The sequence below is a fragment of the Salmo salar genome, chromosome 02 (assembly GCF_965601325.2).
Source record: "Salmo salar chromosome 02, fSalSal1, whole genome shotgun sequence".
NCBI lineage: Eukaryota > Metazoa > Chordata > Actinopteri > Salmoniformes > Salmonidae > Salmo > Salmo salar.
Window position 1 is genome coordinate 86,498,327 of NC_138292.1, and position 17,002 is coordinate 86,515,328.

Sequence of the window (17,002 nt, forward strand, 5' to 3'; positions counted from 1 at the left end):
GTTGAAAGAAGCGTTCCGTCCACTAGATTATACGTCACACTAAAAACGTCACCTTAAAGTCTGACTTCGCCAACTGTTGACTGGAGTGGGTAACGCAGTTGAACAAAATGTATATTTATTTTCAGACAGCGTAGGAAGCATGAGTTTTTACTCACCAATGTAACAACACAGTGTGGTTAAATACTTAGTAACTTAGTTGTGGTCACGATCTGGTTACTTATTAAGTACAAACAGTTATGTTTTTGCGTTATTACGTATTTATTAACTTATTTCCAGGGTATCTTCTAAACTTCCCACAATGCACTATTTCTCAACGTTATATGGATCTAGTCTGTGCTACTAAGTTCATATTCTAGTAGCCTTTAAAATATGAGGTTGGAAAATATTTAAGAAAATATGGGAACTGGGCTAAATGACTATCGCCCTGTAGCACTCACTTCTGTCATCATGAAGTGCTTTGAGAGACTAGTCAAGGACCATATCACCTCCACCCTACCTGACACCCTCCACCCTACCTGACCCCCTCCAATTTGCTTACTGCCCCAATAGGTCCACAGACGAAGAAATCGCAATCACACTGCACACTGCCCTAACCCATCTGGACAAGAGGAATACCTGTGTAAGAATGCTGTTCATCGACGACAGCTCAGCATTTAACACCATAGTACCCTCCAAACTCGTCATTAAGCTGGAGGCCCTGGGTCTCGACCCCGCCCTGTGCAACTTGTAATCAATTTATCACTAGCCACTTTATATAATGCTTACATACCCTATATTACTCATCTCATATGTATATACTGTACGCTATACCATCTACTGCATCTTGTCATCTTGATGTAATTAAATGTATCACTAGCCACTTTAAACAATGCCACTTTATATAATGTTTTCATACCCTACATTACTCATCTCATATGTATATACTGTACTCTACACCATCTACTGCATCTTGTCTATGCAGTTCGGGCATCACTCATTCATATATTTTTATATACATATTCTTATTCATTCCTTTACACTTGTGTGTATAAGGTGTTGTTGTGAAATTGTTGGGTTATATTACTTGTTAGATATTACTGCATGGTCGGAACTAGAAGCACAAGCATTTTGCTACACTCGCATTAACATCTGCTAACCATGTGTATGTGACAAATACATTTGATTTGATTTGATTTGAAAGATGCACATCACCATCTGCTGACTGGGCAACGCAGTTTAGGAAAATGTTTATTTTACATTCAGACAAAACCTTTTTTTTCTTCATTTATTTAACTAGGCAAGTCAGTTAAGGACAAATTCTTATTTACAATGACGGCCTACACCAACCAAACCCGGATGACGCTGGGCCAATTGTGCGCCGCCCTATGGGACTCCCAATCACGGCCGGTTGTAATACAGCCTGGATTCGAACCAGGGTGTCTGTAGTGACACCTCTAGCACTGAGATGCAGTGCCTTAGACCGCTGCACCACTCGCCACTTAGTATGTTTTCAATTCTCATTAAAAGTCTGAACCAACATATGTTTATTTTTGTATGTCTCAATATATTATGATTACTTAATTAAATAAAGGTTAAATAAATAAATAATCAACTGCACAGCTACATTTAAGGCAATATATTATTCAGTCAGTACTGCTTCTATATAATGTAAGAATACATTGATGTAGCTGTATACAGTCCACTAGTGACGTTCCAAATTTGAATTCTATTCAGACAAAAATATGTTACGTTAACTACATCCTTTATAAATCAGCACTCTGACATGGTGGAAAAATACTGATGGGAACAATTCACGAGGTAGTGAATGTTTTTTTAATGTCAAGAATTTAGCAACGTTATCAGAACATCACATTTTCATACACTTTTAGCTACTAGACTAGAAACACAAATTAACTCAATGAAACAAATTAAAGAGGTTTCAAGGTTGGAATGAAGAAATGCACATTCTATTCATCTACTTAATTATTTTCAACAAAATACACATTTTAACATTTAACACATTTTATTTAATTTCTCAAGTAGGTCTTTTTTTTAACTTTCATACATGCCATTTTATTTAATGGTCATAAAAACAAATTTTTAATCAAAAACATAAGTCAGAACACAGCCTCTCTATTCTCTCATGTGATTTAAGGTCCTCCGACTGTGAAAATGTCTTTTCACGATGAGAGCAGTGGTATGTCTTCTCCTCCTGTGTGTTAGTATGTTGGAAAGACTTTTCTCCTGTGTGTGTCCTCTCATGCTTTTTCAGGTTCCATGATTGGGTAAAACTCTTTTCACACTGGAAACATTGGTAAGGCTTTTCTCCTGTGTGTATTCGCTCATGCATTTTCAGGTTCTCTCGATAGGTAAACTTCTTTTCACAATGGGAACATTGGAAAGGCTTTTCTCCTGCGTGTATTCTCTCATGCTCCTTCAGGCTCCCGTACCACCTAAAACTCTTTCCACAGTGGGAACAGTGGTAAGGCTTTTCTCCTGTATGTATTCTCTTGTGCATTTTCAGATTCCGTAAATGAGTCAAATTCTTTCCACAGTGGGAACAGTGGTGTTGTCCTGTTGGTTTGGACATCTCTCGGTCTGGTTCCCCTGAAGGACTCTTCCTGCTGTCAGAGTGAGGGTCTGGACTCTCCCCTACCAAAGACAAACATATAATTTAATTAAACAGAGAACTGAAGGAAACCTACACATGATAAAACGATCTTCCTCTGAGGTTTAATCCAGACTATATCCCACAATAGGCAGAGATCAGTCTTCACAACATTTCATAATACAAAATAAACTTGGTGAGATTTAATGATGTAGAGATGCAAATCTAATCCGGCGTCCCTGTGGCTCAATGGTGTTTGCAACGCCAGGGTTGTGGGTTCGATTCCCACGGGGGGCCAGTACGGAGAAAAAAAAAGAAAAAAAAAAAGAATGTATGAATTGAAATGTATGCATTCACTACTGTAAGTCACTCTGGATAAGAGCGTCTGCTAAATGACTAAAATGTAAAAAATGTAATCCTGCTCTCATGGAATGTCTTGTTTATAGGCTGAACAGAGCTCTATAATAATAGATAATGTCATGTTTATAGGCTGAGCAGAGCTCTATAATAATAGATAATGTCATGTTTATAGGCTGAGCAGAGCTCTATAATAATAGATAATGTCATGTTTATAGGCTGAGCAGAGCTCTATAATAATAGATAATGTCATGTTTATAGGCTGAGCAGAGCTCTATAATAATAGATAATGTCATGTTTATAGGCTGAGCAGAGCTCTATAATAATAGATCATGTAATGTTTAGGCTGAGCAGAGCTATATAATAATAGATAATGTAATGTTTAGGCTGAGCAGAGCTCTATAATAACAGATAATGTCATGTTTATAGGCTGAGCAGAGTTCTATAATAGCTCTATAATAATAGATAATGTCATGTTTATAGGCTGAGCAGAGCTCTATAATAATAGATAATGGCATGTCTTTAGGCTGAGCAGAGTTCTATAATAATAGATAATGTAATGTCTTTAGGCTGAGCAGAGCTCTATAATAATAGATGATGTCATGTCTTTAGGCTGAGCAGAGCCCTATAATAATAGATAATGTCATGTTTACAGGCTGATCAGAGCTCTATAATAATAGATAATGTCATGTTTACAGGCTGAACAGAGCTCTATAATAATAGATAATGTCATGTCTTTATCTATTATTATAGAGCTCTGCTCAGCCTAATGTCATGTCTTTAGGCTGAGCAGAGCCCTATAATAATAGATAATGTCAAGGTTATTCATGTTTTGAAGACTAACAAACTCACAGGGGCCATACTTGCGAACAGTCTAGCACCACTAGCTAACAATAAGCAAACATTTAATTTTAAACAGGTTCTCCTGCTCAACATTAAAATAGTTGATTTACTTGCACGTGACAGAACGCTAAATTGTAGCTGGTCCCATCAGATAACATGGCACAAGTTAGCATTATGCTAACCTAACCAGGAGGCAGTGATTTATATCATGTTGCAAATTCTTCAGCCTATCAAAGATCTTAGACTTTAGATCCACATGGTATTTCTTAAAATAGGTCAACCCTGGACACTAGAGGGATATTTTAAACCTACAAATTCAACGTTTCCTTTTGTTCCGTTGCTCTGTAACAAAATGTTGTGTTTCAATATTTAACTGATGCATCCTTGACTAGACTACTAGCTACTGCTAATGTTAACTAGAATACCAGGTACTGCTAACGTTGACTAGACTACCAGCTACTACTAACGTTGACTAGACTATCAGCTACTACTAACGTTGACTAGACTACTAGGTACTGCTAACGTTGACTAGACTACCAGCTACTGCTAACGTTGACTAGACTACCAGCTACTGCTAACGTTGACTAGACTACTAGCTACTGCTAACGTTGACTAGACTACTAGCTACTGCTAACGTTGACTAGACTACCAGCTACTGCTAACGTTGACTAGACTACCAGCTACTACTAACTTTGGACAACATTTTAATTTTTGTTTATCTGTTTCACACATCCATGTGCTTTTATGGAAAAAAGATAAATGAGGTGTTTACAACAAACAAAGAGCCTTCTGAATTTGTCAGATAGCAGTCATGTAGGCTACTGTTATCATCATCACTTCTAAGTGGTACACACTGCTAAAGCTGTTGATGAAATCAATAGAGCACTTTAACCATGGGTTTAAAGCCCCCTCTCCCATCAACTGTTCATTGACGGTCTTTAATGCTCCATTCAAAACGCATGTGACGATAGAGGAGCATTATAATAATAATGCATAGCCTGTAAAACACTGTAGGCCTACATAACAATATACTAAAGATAGCCTACACTAACGTATTCTCACCAGGAGAGGGCGTAATCACTATGGGTACACACAGAGAACATCTACATTTTTATCCTCCTGGTGTGCCGGAGGTGGATTTGGGCCTAAAAATGGACACTTATTTCCCAGACAAGTTATTTAAAGGTGTTATTTTAGGTTGCATGTAACTTTTTCTTAAAATTTTTTTGGGAAGTACATACTGGTTGGGACAGCAGTAATGATCATAGTTGTTCAGTGAAACTCCATTTTTTTGTTAAAAGTCCAAAATGTATTTTGACATTATTAAGCTTGAAAAGGAGAATCTCCATATTCAACATCTCCTGTAAGCCGTCAGGCTCGTTCAGTCCATTATTAGCCTACATAGTGTCGTTTTTACAATTCCTACATTATTAAAAAAAAGAACATAATCACATTTAGCACTTCAAATCAAATCAGATGTTATTTGTGACATACACATGGTTAGCAGATGTTATTGGTGACATACACATGGTTAGCAGATGTTATAGGTGACATACACATGGTTAGCAGATGTTATTGGTGACATACACATAGTTAGCAGATGTTATTGGTGACATACACATGGTTAGCAGATGTTATTGGTGACATACACATGGTTAGCAGATGTTATTGGTGACATACACATGGTTAGCAGATGTTATAGGTGACATACACATGGTTAGCAGATGTTATTGGTGACATACACATGGTTAGCAGATGTTATTGGTGACATACACATGGTTAGCAGATGTTATTGGTGACATACACATGGTTAGCAGATGTTATTGGTGACATACACATGGTTAGCAGATGTTATTGGTGACATACACATGGTTAGCAGATGTTATTGGTGACATACACATGGTTAGCAGATGTTATTGGTGACATACACATGGTTAGCAGATGTTATTGGTGACATACACATGGTTAGCAGATGTTATTGGTGACATACACATGGTTAGCAGATGTTATTGGTGACATACACATGGTTAGCAGATGTTATTGGTGACATACACATGGTTAGCAGGTGTTATTGGTCACATACACATGGTTAGCAGATGTTATTGGTGACATACACATGGTTAGCAGATGTTATTGGTCACATACACATGTTAGTAGATGTTATTGGTCACATACACATGGTTAGCAGATGTTATTGGTCACATACACATGTTAGTAGATGTTATTGGTCACATACACATGGTTAGCAGATGTTATTGGTCACATACACATGGTTAGCAGATGTTATTATGAGTGTAGTGAAATGCTTGTGCTTCTAGATCCGACAGTGCAGCAGTATCTAACAGGTAATATCTAGCAATTCCACAACAAAACCTAATACACACAATCTAGTAAAGGAATGGGATGAGAATATATACATATAAATATATGGTTGAGCAGTGTTAGAGCGGCTGAAGCAATAGATAGTAAATCAAATCAAACTTTATTTGTCACATGCGACGAATGCAACATGTGTAGACCTTACCGTGAAATGCTTACTTACAAGCCCATAACCAACAGTGCAGTTCAAGAAGAGTAAAGAAAATATTTACCAAAAAAACTAAAGTAAAAAATAATGAAAAGTAACACAATAACATAACAATAACGGGGCTATATACAGGGGTTACCGGTATCGAGTCAGTGTGCGGGGGTACAGGTTAGAGGTAATTTGTACATGTAGGTAGGGTGAAGTGACTATGCATAGATAATAAACAGTGAGTAGCAGCAGTGTAAAAAACAAGGGGGTCAATGTAATAGTCCGGCAGCCATTTGATTAGTTGTTCAGCAGTCTTATGGCTTGGGGGTAGAAGCTGTTAAGGAGCCTTTTGGTCCTAGACTTGGCGCTCCGGTATCGCTTGCCGTGTGGTAGCAGAGAAAACAGTCTATGACTCAGGTGACTGGAGTCTCTGACAATTTTATGGGCCTTCCTCTGACACCACCTAGTATATAGGTCCTGGATGTCAGGAAGCTTGGCCCCAGTGATGTACTGGGCCGTACGCTCTACCCTCTGTAACGCCTTACGGTCAGATGCCAAGCAGTTGCCATACCAGGCGGTGATGCAACCGGTCAGGATGCTCTCCATGGTGCAGCTGTAGAACTTTTTGAGGATCTCGGGACCCATGCCAAATCTTTTCAGTCTCCTGAGGGGGAAAAGGTTTTGTCGTGCCCTCTTCACAACTGTCTTGGTGTGTTTGGACCATGATAGTTCGTTGGTGATGTGGACACCAAGGAACTTGAAACTCTCGACCCGCTCCACTACAGCCCCGTTGATGTTAAAGGGGGCCTGTTCGGCCCGCCTTTTCCTGTAGTCCACGATCAGCTCCTTTGTCTTGCTCACATTGAGGGAGAGGTTGTTGTCCTGGCACCACACTGCCAGTTCTCTGACCTCCTCCAAATAGGCTGTCTCATCGTTGTCGGTGATCAGGCCTACCACTGTTGTGTCGTCAGCAAACTTAATGATGGTGTTGGAGTCGTGTTTGGCCACACAGTCGTGGGTGAATAGGGAGTACAGGAGGGGACGAAGTACACACCCCTGAGGGGCCCCCGTGTTGAGGATCAGCATGGCAGACGTGTTGTTGCCTACCCTTACCACCTGCACAGGGACTATGGTGGTCTGCTTGAAACATGTAGGTATTACAGACTCAGTCAGGGAGAGGTTGAAAATGTCAGTGAAGACACTTGCCAGTTGGTCAGCGCATGCTTTGAGTACACGTCCTGGTAATCCATCTGGCCCCGCGGCTTTGTGAATGTTGACCTGGTTAAAGGTCTTGCTCACATCGGCTACCGAGAGCGTTATCACACAGTCATCCAGAACAGCTGGTGCTAACCTAGATGAAGAATACAGTATACATTATATACATATGAGATGAGTAATGCGAGATATGTAAACATTCTTAAAGTGGCATTATTAAAGTGACTAGAGTTCCATTTATTATAGTGGCCAATGATATCAAGTCTGTAGGTAGAAGCTGTTTTTAAATCTCTCTGTCCCAGCTTTGATGCACCTGTACTGACCTCGCCTTCTGGATGATAGCGGGGTGAACAGGCAGTGGCTCAGGTGGTTATTGTCCTTGATCTTTTATCCCTTCCTGTGACATCGGGTGTTGTAGGTGTCCTGGAGGGCAGGTAGTTTGCCCCCGGTGATGCGTTGTGCATACCGCACCACCCTCTGGAGAGCCTTGCGGATGTGGGCGGTGCAGTTGCCATACCAGGCGGTGATACAGCCAGACAGGATGCTCTCAAAGTTGCACCTGTAAAAGTTAGTGAGGGTTTTCGGTGACAAGTCACAATTTTTCAGCCTCCTGAGGTTGAAGAGGCACTGTTGCACCTTCTTCACCACACTGTCTTTGTGTATGTGGACCATTTTAGTTTGTCGGGGATATGAACACAGAGGAACTTAAAACTTTCCACCTTCTCCACTGCTGTCCCGTCAATGTGGATAGGGGAGTGCTCCCTTTGCTGTTTCCTGAAGTCCACGATCATCTCTTTTGTTTTTGCTGACATTGAGTGAGAGGTTATTTTCCTGACACCACACTCCAAGGGCCCTCACCTTCTCCTTGTAGGATGTCTCATAGTTGTTGGTAATCAAGCCTACCACTGTTGTGTCATCTGCAAACTTGATGATTGAGTTAGAGGCATGCATGGCCACGCAGTCGTGGGTGAACAGGGAGTACAGGAGGGGGCTGAGAACACACCCTTGTGGGGCCCCAGTGTTGAGGATCAGCGAAGTGGAGATATTGTTTCCTGCCTTCACCACCTGGGGGCGGCCCATCAGGAAGTACAGGACCCAGTTGCACAGGTCCGGGTTGAGACCCATGGTCTCAAGCTTAATGATGAGTTTGGAGGGTACTATGGTGTTGAATGCTGAGCTGTAGTCAATGAACAGCATTCTTGTCCAGATGGGATAGGGCAGTGTGCAGTGTGATGGCGATTGCATTGTCTGTGGACCTATTGGGGCGGTAAGCAGGTAGGGTGGAGGTGATATGATCCTTGACTAGTCTCTCAAAGCACTTCATGGTTTAGTTCAGTTGCCTTGGCTTTCTTGGGAACAGGAACAATGGTGGCCATCTTGAAGCATGTGGGGACAGCAGAGTGGGATAGGTATTGATTGAATATGTCCGTAAACGCACCAGCCAGCTGGTCTGCGCATGCTCTGAGGACGCGGCTAGGGATGCCGTCTGGGACAGCAGCCTTGCGAGGGTTAACAGGTTTAAAATGTTTTACTCATGTCTGCAACGGAGATGGAGAGCCCACAGTCTTTGGTAGCGGGCCACATCGGTGGCACTGTATTGTCCTCAAGCACATAAAGAAGTTGTTTAATTTGTCTGGAAGCAAGACGTCGATGTACACGGCAGTGACGATAACCGAGGAGAGTTCTCTTGGGAGATAATACGGTCGGCATTTGATTGTGAGGAATTCTAGGTCAAGTGAACAAAAGGACTTGAGTTCCTGTATGTTGTTACAAATACACCATGAGTTGTTAATCATCAAACATACACCCCCTCCCTTCTTCTTACCGGAGAGATGTTTATTCCTGTCGGCACGATGCACTGAGAATCCCGTTGGCTGTAGGGACTCCGACAGCACGTTCCCAGCTAGCCATGTTTCCATGAAACAGAGTATGTTACAATCCCGGATATCTCTTTGGAAACCAACTCTTGCCCAGATTTCGTTGACTTTGTTAACTAGGGACTGAACATTAGCGAGTAATATACTAGGAGCGGTGGATGGTGTGCGCGCATCCGAAGCCTCACTAGAAGGCCGCTCCGGCACCCTCTTCTCCGGCGGCATTGTTTTGGGTCGGCCTCTGGAATCAGTTCAAATGCCAGTTCAAATGCCCTGGGAGGTGTAGACAAAGGTGGCAATGATGGCAATAAATCATTCAGCCACTTGTGAGTGTCAGTCTAGCAACTCCTGTGGCGGGCCAGGTGCACGTTGACACGGTCGCCAGTTGTACAGTGTTTCCTAAGACACATTGGGTGCGCCTGGCTTCCGGGTTAAGTGAACAGTGTGTCAAGAAGCAGTGCGGCAGGGTCGTGTTTCAGAGGACGCACGGCTCTCGACCTTCGCCTTTCCCGAGGCTGCACGGGAGTTGCAGCGATGGGTCAAGACTGTAACTACCAATTGGATATCACTAAATTGGGGAGAATAAGGGGTACAAAAAAATATATTTTTGTTTTCAGACCAAAAGTATAATTTTTTTTTTTACTAGAAAGCTAACAATATTATATTGAGATGTATAAAGAGAAGCATGTGTTGACTGATTAGTGAAACATTTTTATGAGTGAGAATTGAAAACAAACTTTACATCTACTACACATCTGTATTTAGGCAATTTCTGATTTATTCAGTCAAATAAACAGATAATATCAAAATATTTCTAAATAAGCATCTAGGTCTATAATACGCCTACATGTAACAATACATAGATGTATATAATGAATGTCCACTAGTGGTGTTCCATATTTAATTGATATTCAGATTTATATTAAAAGATATGTTGCTTTAATGAAATGCTTTTTACTAAATTCATAACATTTCTAGGCTAAAATCAAGAAATGCACATTCTACTAATCTATTTAATAACTGTAATTTTAAAATATCCAAATCATATTTTTCATATCAACATTTAATAAAAAAACAGACGTCAGAACACAGCCTCTCTATTTTGTCATGTGATTTCAAGTCCTCTGTCCAGGAAAGTATGTTAAGATTTCTCTCCAGAGTGTATTCTCTTCTTATGTTTGTTCAGGCTTCCTAACTGGGTAAAACTCTTTCCACAATGGGAGCAGTGGTGTGGTTTCTCCCCCGTGTGTGTCCTTTCATGTGATTTTAGGTCCTGTGATCGTGAAAATCTCTTTCCACAGTGGGAACATTGGAACGGCTTTTCTTCTGTGTGTATTATATTATGGTTGTTCAGGTTCCCTAACTGGGTAAAACTCTTTCCACACTGGGAGCAGTGGTATGGCTTTTCTCCTGAGTGTATTCTCTTATGTTTGTTCAGGCTCCCTAACTGGGTAAAACTTTTCCCACAATGGGAGCACTGGTGTGGTTTCTCCCCTGTGTGCGTCATCTCATGTGATTTTAGTTCCTGTGATCGTGAAAATCTTTTACCACACTGGGAACATTGGAAAGGCTTTTCTCCTGTGTGTTTCATCTGATGTTTTTTTAGGTTCCCTAACTGGGTAAAATCCTTTCCACACAGGGCACAATGGTGTGGCTTCTCCCCTGTGTGTGTCCTCTCGTGTGATTTTAGGTGCTGCAATCCTGAAAATCTCCTTCCACACTGGGAACATTGGAAAGGTTTTTCTCCTGTGTGTATTCCTTTATGCTTTTTCAGGCTCCCTAACTGGGTAAATCTCTTTCCACACTGGGAGCAGTGGTGTAGTTTATCCCCTGTATGTGTCCTCTCATGTGATTTTAGGTGCTGTGATCGTGAAAATCTCTTTCCACACTGGGAACATTGGAAAGGCTTTTCTCCTGTGTGTATTCCTTTATGCTTTTTCAGGTTCCCTAACAGGGTAAAACTCTTTCCACACTGGGAGCAGTGGTGTGGCTTCTCCCCTGTGTGTGTCCTATCATGCTGTTTCAGCTTCCATAACAACTTAAAACTCAAATTACACTGGGAGCAGTGGTGTCGTCTCACTGGTTTTGGCGTCTCTGGGTCTGGTTCTCCTGAAGGACTCTTCTTCCCTCTGTCAGAGTGAGAGTCTGGTCTCTCTCCTGCCAAAGACAGAGTATTTAGTTAAACAGAGAGATCTGAATGAAATCTCCTGCTCTTCCTATGAGGTTTAATCCATTACCCTGTTGTAATATATAGTGGCGCCGGAGGAGATGGCTGCCGTTTTATAGGCTCTTAACCAATTGTGCGTGTTTTTTCGCATTATTTGTAACTTAGTTTGTACATAAAAGTTTCTGCCACAGTCTACTGCTGCTCTTTATTTGTTTTTATTTATCTATTTGTTACTTAACACGTATTTTTCTTAAAACTTCATTGTTGGTTAAGGGCTTGTTGTATTCCTGTTGTATTTTTTATTTATTTGATTACTAGATCACTCATTATTCAACTTTGCATTTGGATCCTGGATGCCGATTGGTTAATAGCCATTAGTTATTCACAATACTACCTCGGTAATGTTAACAGTTCCATTTGAATCAATCCTATACATTCATTGTCCGAAGACCCAGCCAGGAAATTAATCAACTAATCTCCACTGTCCCACAGCCCTCCCAGGAAATTCATCAACTAATCTCCACTGGAAAAAAGCATCTTGTATAATCCTTGCTATCTGTCTATCCGACCTCTGCATCTGAGCCATTTTGTATGTAAAATAAAATATGTATAGAACTTATTTGGGGAGATTTATTATTGAATAGAAATGCATAGAAATGTTTTATCTCCCTTTAATTGCCATAACGACACCTAGAGGCCAATTGTTGGTTTGCTAATAGAATGGTACATAAGGGGTTAACCCCTTATCTAACATTCTAGCCCCATCTTAACCCTTATCTACCATTCTGGCGCCATCTTAACCCCTTATCTAACATTCTATCCCCATCTTCACCCCTTATGTACCATTCTATCCCCATCTTCAACCCTTATGTAACATTCTAGCCCCATCTTCACCCCTTATGTACCATTCTAGCCACATCTTAACCACGTATGTACCATTCTAGCCACAGCTTAACCACGTATGTACCATTCTAGCCACATCTTAACCACGTATGTACCATTCTAACCTCGTCTTAACCCCTTATGTACAATTCTAACCCCATCTTAACCTATATTGTACCATTCTAGCCCCATCTTAACCCCTTATGTACCATTCTAACCCCATCTTAACCCCTTATGTACCATTCTAGCCCCATCTTTTAACCCCTTATCTACCATTCTTGCCCCAACCTAACCACTTATCTACCATTCTAGCCCCATCTTAACCCCTTATGTACCATTCTAGTCCCATCTTAACCCCTTATGTACCATTCTAACAACAACTTAAATTAAGATGACACTAGAATGTTAGATAAGGGGTTAAGATGGCACTAGAATGGTACATAAGGGTTAAGATGGGGCTAGAATGGTACATAAGGGGTGAAGATGGCACTAGAATGGTACATAAGGGGTTAAGATGGCACTAGAATGGTACATAAGGGGTTAAGATGGGGCTAGAATGGTACATAAGGGGTTAAGATGGGGCTAGAATGGTACATAAGGGGTTAAGATGGCACTAGAATGGTACATAAGGGGTTAAGATGGGGCTAGAATGGTACATAAGGGGTTAAGATGGGGTTTGAATGTTAGATAAAGGGTTAAGATGGGGCTAGAATGGTACATTAGGGGTTAAGATGGGGCTAGAATAGTACATAAGGGGTTAAGATGGGGCTAGAATGGTATGCAACAAGTGTTTTGTTTAATTCTGTTTTCTTTGGCATAATTAAGTTACTGTTGTGTTTTCTGCAACATAATGTAATTACCAGTTGGCCTATAGGGCTACTCACACAAACCATGAAACAGAAAAAGTGTGAGATGCTAAACTTAATTTAATGCTGCAATATAACAACCTGTTCATATTTTCCCCATAAACAATGACTTGACTCAGGCCTACGTTTGATATTACCCTAATAAAGTTAAGAAACTTTTGTTTAGGTTTGGTGTGGATATTATTGGGTTTAGCTATGGTTTGGTGTGGATATTATTGGGTTTAGCTATGGTTTGGTGTGGATATTATAGGGTTTAGCTATGGTTTGGTGTGGATATTATAGGGTTTAGCTATGGTTTGGTGTGGATATTATAGGGTTTAGCTATGGTTGGTGTGGATATTATAGGGTTTAGCTATGGTTTGGTGTGGATATTATTGGGTTTAGCTATGGTTTGGTGTGGATATTATTGGGCTTAGCTATGGTTTGGTGTGGATATTATTGGGTTTAGCTATGGTTTGGTGTGGATATTATTGGGCTTAGCTATGGTTTGGTGTGGATATTATTGGGCTTAGCGATGGTTTGGTGTGGATATTATTGGGCTTAGCGATGGTTTGGTGTGGATATTATTGGGCTTAGCTATGGTTTGGTGTGGATATTATTGGGCTTAGCTATGGTTTGGTGTGGATATTATTGGGCTTAGCTATGTGTTCCAACTGACTCTGACAGTTGAACTTGAGGTGGGGAAATTTTTTTAAGTCTAACAGAGTTACTCCTTTAATCTAACAATATAATTGTTGGACTTTATAGCACTCCCAGAAGGCCTGAATCATGGAGTCACTGTTTGTTTTACACTTAGGACATGACTCTGCCGTTGTGCTGTAGAATTTGAATAAACTGAAGAAAATGAATCCAAGAGGGGTGAAGACTTTCTATTGGTACTGTATGAACAAATATAGATGTGGAGACACCCCACATTTGGCCCCTGGGGAGAGTAACAGCCACTATAACATAAAAAAGAACGCAAATATGTAAATTCCAATTAAGCTTCCAGAGTTGATAGTCCATAGTGTTCCATTGCCTATAAAGGAGTTGAGTTCCAGATTCCATAGCGTTCCATTGCCTATAATGGAGTTGAGTTCCAGAGTCCATAGCGTTCCATTGCCTATAACGGAGTTGAGTTCCAGAGTCCATAGCGTTCCATTGCCTATAATGGAGTTGAGTTCCAGAGTCCATAGCGTTCCATTGCCTATAACGGAGTTGAGTTCCGGAGTCCATAGCGTTCCATTGCCTATAATGGAGTTGAGTTCCAGAGTCCATAGTGCTCCATTGCCTACATCGGAGTTGAGTTCCAGAGTCCATAGCGTTCCATTGCCTATAAAGGAGTTGAGTTCCAGAGTCCATAGCGTTCCATTGCCTATAATGGAGTTGAGTTCCAGAGTCCATAGCGTTCCATTGCCTATAAAGAAGTTGAGTTCCAGAGTCCATAGCGTTCCATTGCCTATAACGGAGTTGACTTCCAGAGTCCATAGCGTTCCATTGCCTATAACGGCCATATCGGTGACCATTTTAGGTCGTCAGATTAGCTCAATTGCCAATTTCGCAGCCTATCACAGAAACTTTTGAATGAATAACATGGAATAGATGAAATATATCAAAATAACTATTCAAAACATGAAAAACATATTTGTAAACACAAAATTTGACAAAAAAACGTGTACAAATGTTTTAATATATGCTTATTTTGGGGAATTTAAAACATCAACTTGTGTTACAAAAGGTTAAGAAAAGAAACAGTGTAACTGTTAGACAGAAATGGTCATTTCTCCATAATTTACAACATTAGGAATGTTGGTGCTTTTAGACTGAGCTAACATATGGACTTGTTTTAAGATGGTTATGCTGTTGATCATTTAGCTATTAGATTAAGAATTGACTGAGCTAACATATGGACTTGTTTTAAGATGGTTATGCTGTTGATCATTTAGCTATTAGATTAAGAATTGACTGAGCTAACATATGGAATTGTTTTAAGATGGTTATGCTGTTGATCATTTAGCTATTAGATTAAGAATTGACTGAGCTAACATATGGAATTGTTTTAAGATGGTTATGCTGTTGATCATTTAGCTATTAGATTAAGAATTGACTAAGCTAACATATGGACTTGTTTTAAGATGGTTATGCTGTTGATCATTTAGCTATTAGATTAAGAATTGTAGGATCCCTTTAGGTATCCCCACAAAAATATTTAAACATTTGATAAAATATTTTATTTGTCCTTTACTACTATAGCCCATAGAAACGCATTTTAATAACACATTCATAAATGGCAAAAAAGACATTCCTTATTAATCAACATTTTGACTAAGGTTTTGAAGTCTATCCTTGATCTAGCAGATATAAAAAAAGATAAGGAAATATTTGTTGTTTTTTTTGGACACACATTTAACCCCTTATTTCTGTTGGCACAAAACTAACTCCATCGGCTTTTAAATAACCTGTGGTCATTTCTTTTTTACATTTCATCCTGATCAAAATGATCCTTCCTTGTCTTGATTCTGTCCTCTTCATCATTTGAAGTCAGACATGAGTTGATTTTTGCATTAATGTGATGTCAAGCATAGACACTGAGCAAAGCACTACAGAAAGAGTTATTCACAAATGTAGTGAAAATTATATTTTGAAGCATTTGCTCCATAAACGTTTTGTTGGCCGCCCCCCCACTCTTTGTATCTTTCACAATTCCTACAGTACAGAAATATTAAAGTGTAGAACTTCAGTGGAATGCCCCTTTAAAACCACACATCGGTTCAACAACTGCAGAGTTTGTAGCCCTGTTTTTAAGATATTACTCACTCTTGTTAATCAGATCTCCTGTCTCCTCCTCTTCTTCCAATGTGACAGTAATCTCCCCCACTTCCTTCATTCCAAAAATATCTGCCTCTTCTTTCACTGTGACAGTCACCTCCCCCAATCCAAATACTGCATCCTCATCTTTCTCCTCTTCTTTTACTGTAACATCCTCCTCCTCTTTCACTCTGAACGCGTCTTCATCTTCTGCCAATTTAACTTCTTTCACTGTAACAGCCTCAATCTCGGCTTCTTTTTTTACTGTGACATCCTCTTCTTCCTTCTCCTCTTTCACGACAATGTTCAGCCCCAGAGTTTCTTTCTCCGTCCAGCAGATCCCCTCTTCAGAAGGGGAGTCGTTTAGTGAGCTCATGGTTGGGATGTTAGCTAGATAGCTAGTTAGCATTAGTGACTAGACTAGCACTACTGCTAATTTACCCAGCCAGCTAGCTAGCTGACTAACAACAACGTAAATATTCTATTAAATTGGGTAACTAGCTAGTAGATACGACAAGTGTGTTTATAACACTGTGTCTAATATACACCGAAAGCTTATAAAGAGCTTGAATGTTTTCGGCTATGTTGGCTAGAAAGATACAGAGATGGATAACTCGCTGTTGTTGTTGAAGAAGCGTCCCGTCCATTAGATTATACGTCACACTGGCAGCATTGCCTGAAACAGGCACATCGCCATCTGCTGGCTGGAAGGGTAACACAGTCGAGGGAAGGTTCAATTTCGGTTAATACTTACTGTAGTAGACATCTGTTGGGTTGGTAGGATGTGGAACGACCCACCTCATTGGTTAGTAATCCCAGTTGTAGAAACATTTGTCGGGTTGGTAGAATGTAGAAAGACCCACCTCATTGGTAAATATTCACTGTAGTAAAAACATCTGTTGGGTTGGT

General features: G+C 40.3%; 1 protein-coding gene across 2 annotated transcripts; it reads right to left on the reverse strand.

Annotated features, from left to right (window-relative positions):
- Positions 1-1,789: 1,789 nt before the first annotated feature.
- LOC106593232 (uncharacterized) lies at positions 1,790-16,726 on the reverse strand. 2 transcript variants are annotated; one of them, XM_014184590.3, is made up of 2 exons: positions 16,103-16,726; positions 1,790-2,631 (listed from the first exon to the last, which is right to left on the reverse strand). In XM_014184590.3, the coding sequence occupies exons 1-2, from the start codon at positions 16,500-16,502 to the stop codon at positions 2,084-2,086; spliced, it is 948 nt and encodes a 315-aa protein (XP_014040065.3). In that variant the 5' UTR covers positions 16,503-16,726; the 3' UTR covers positions 1,790-2,083. The 2 variants fall into 2 exon arrangements, with proteins under 2 accessions (XP_014040065.3, XP_014040052.3); XM_014184577.3 differs by lacking the exon at positions 1,790-2,631 and adding an exon at positions 10,148-11,548.
- Positions 16,727-17,002: the final 276 nt, after the last annotated feature.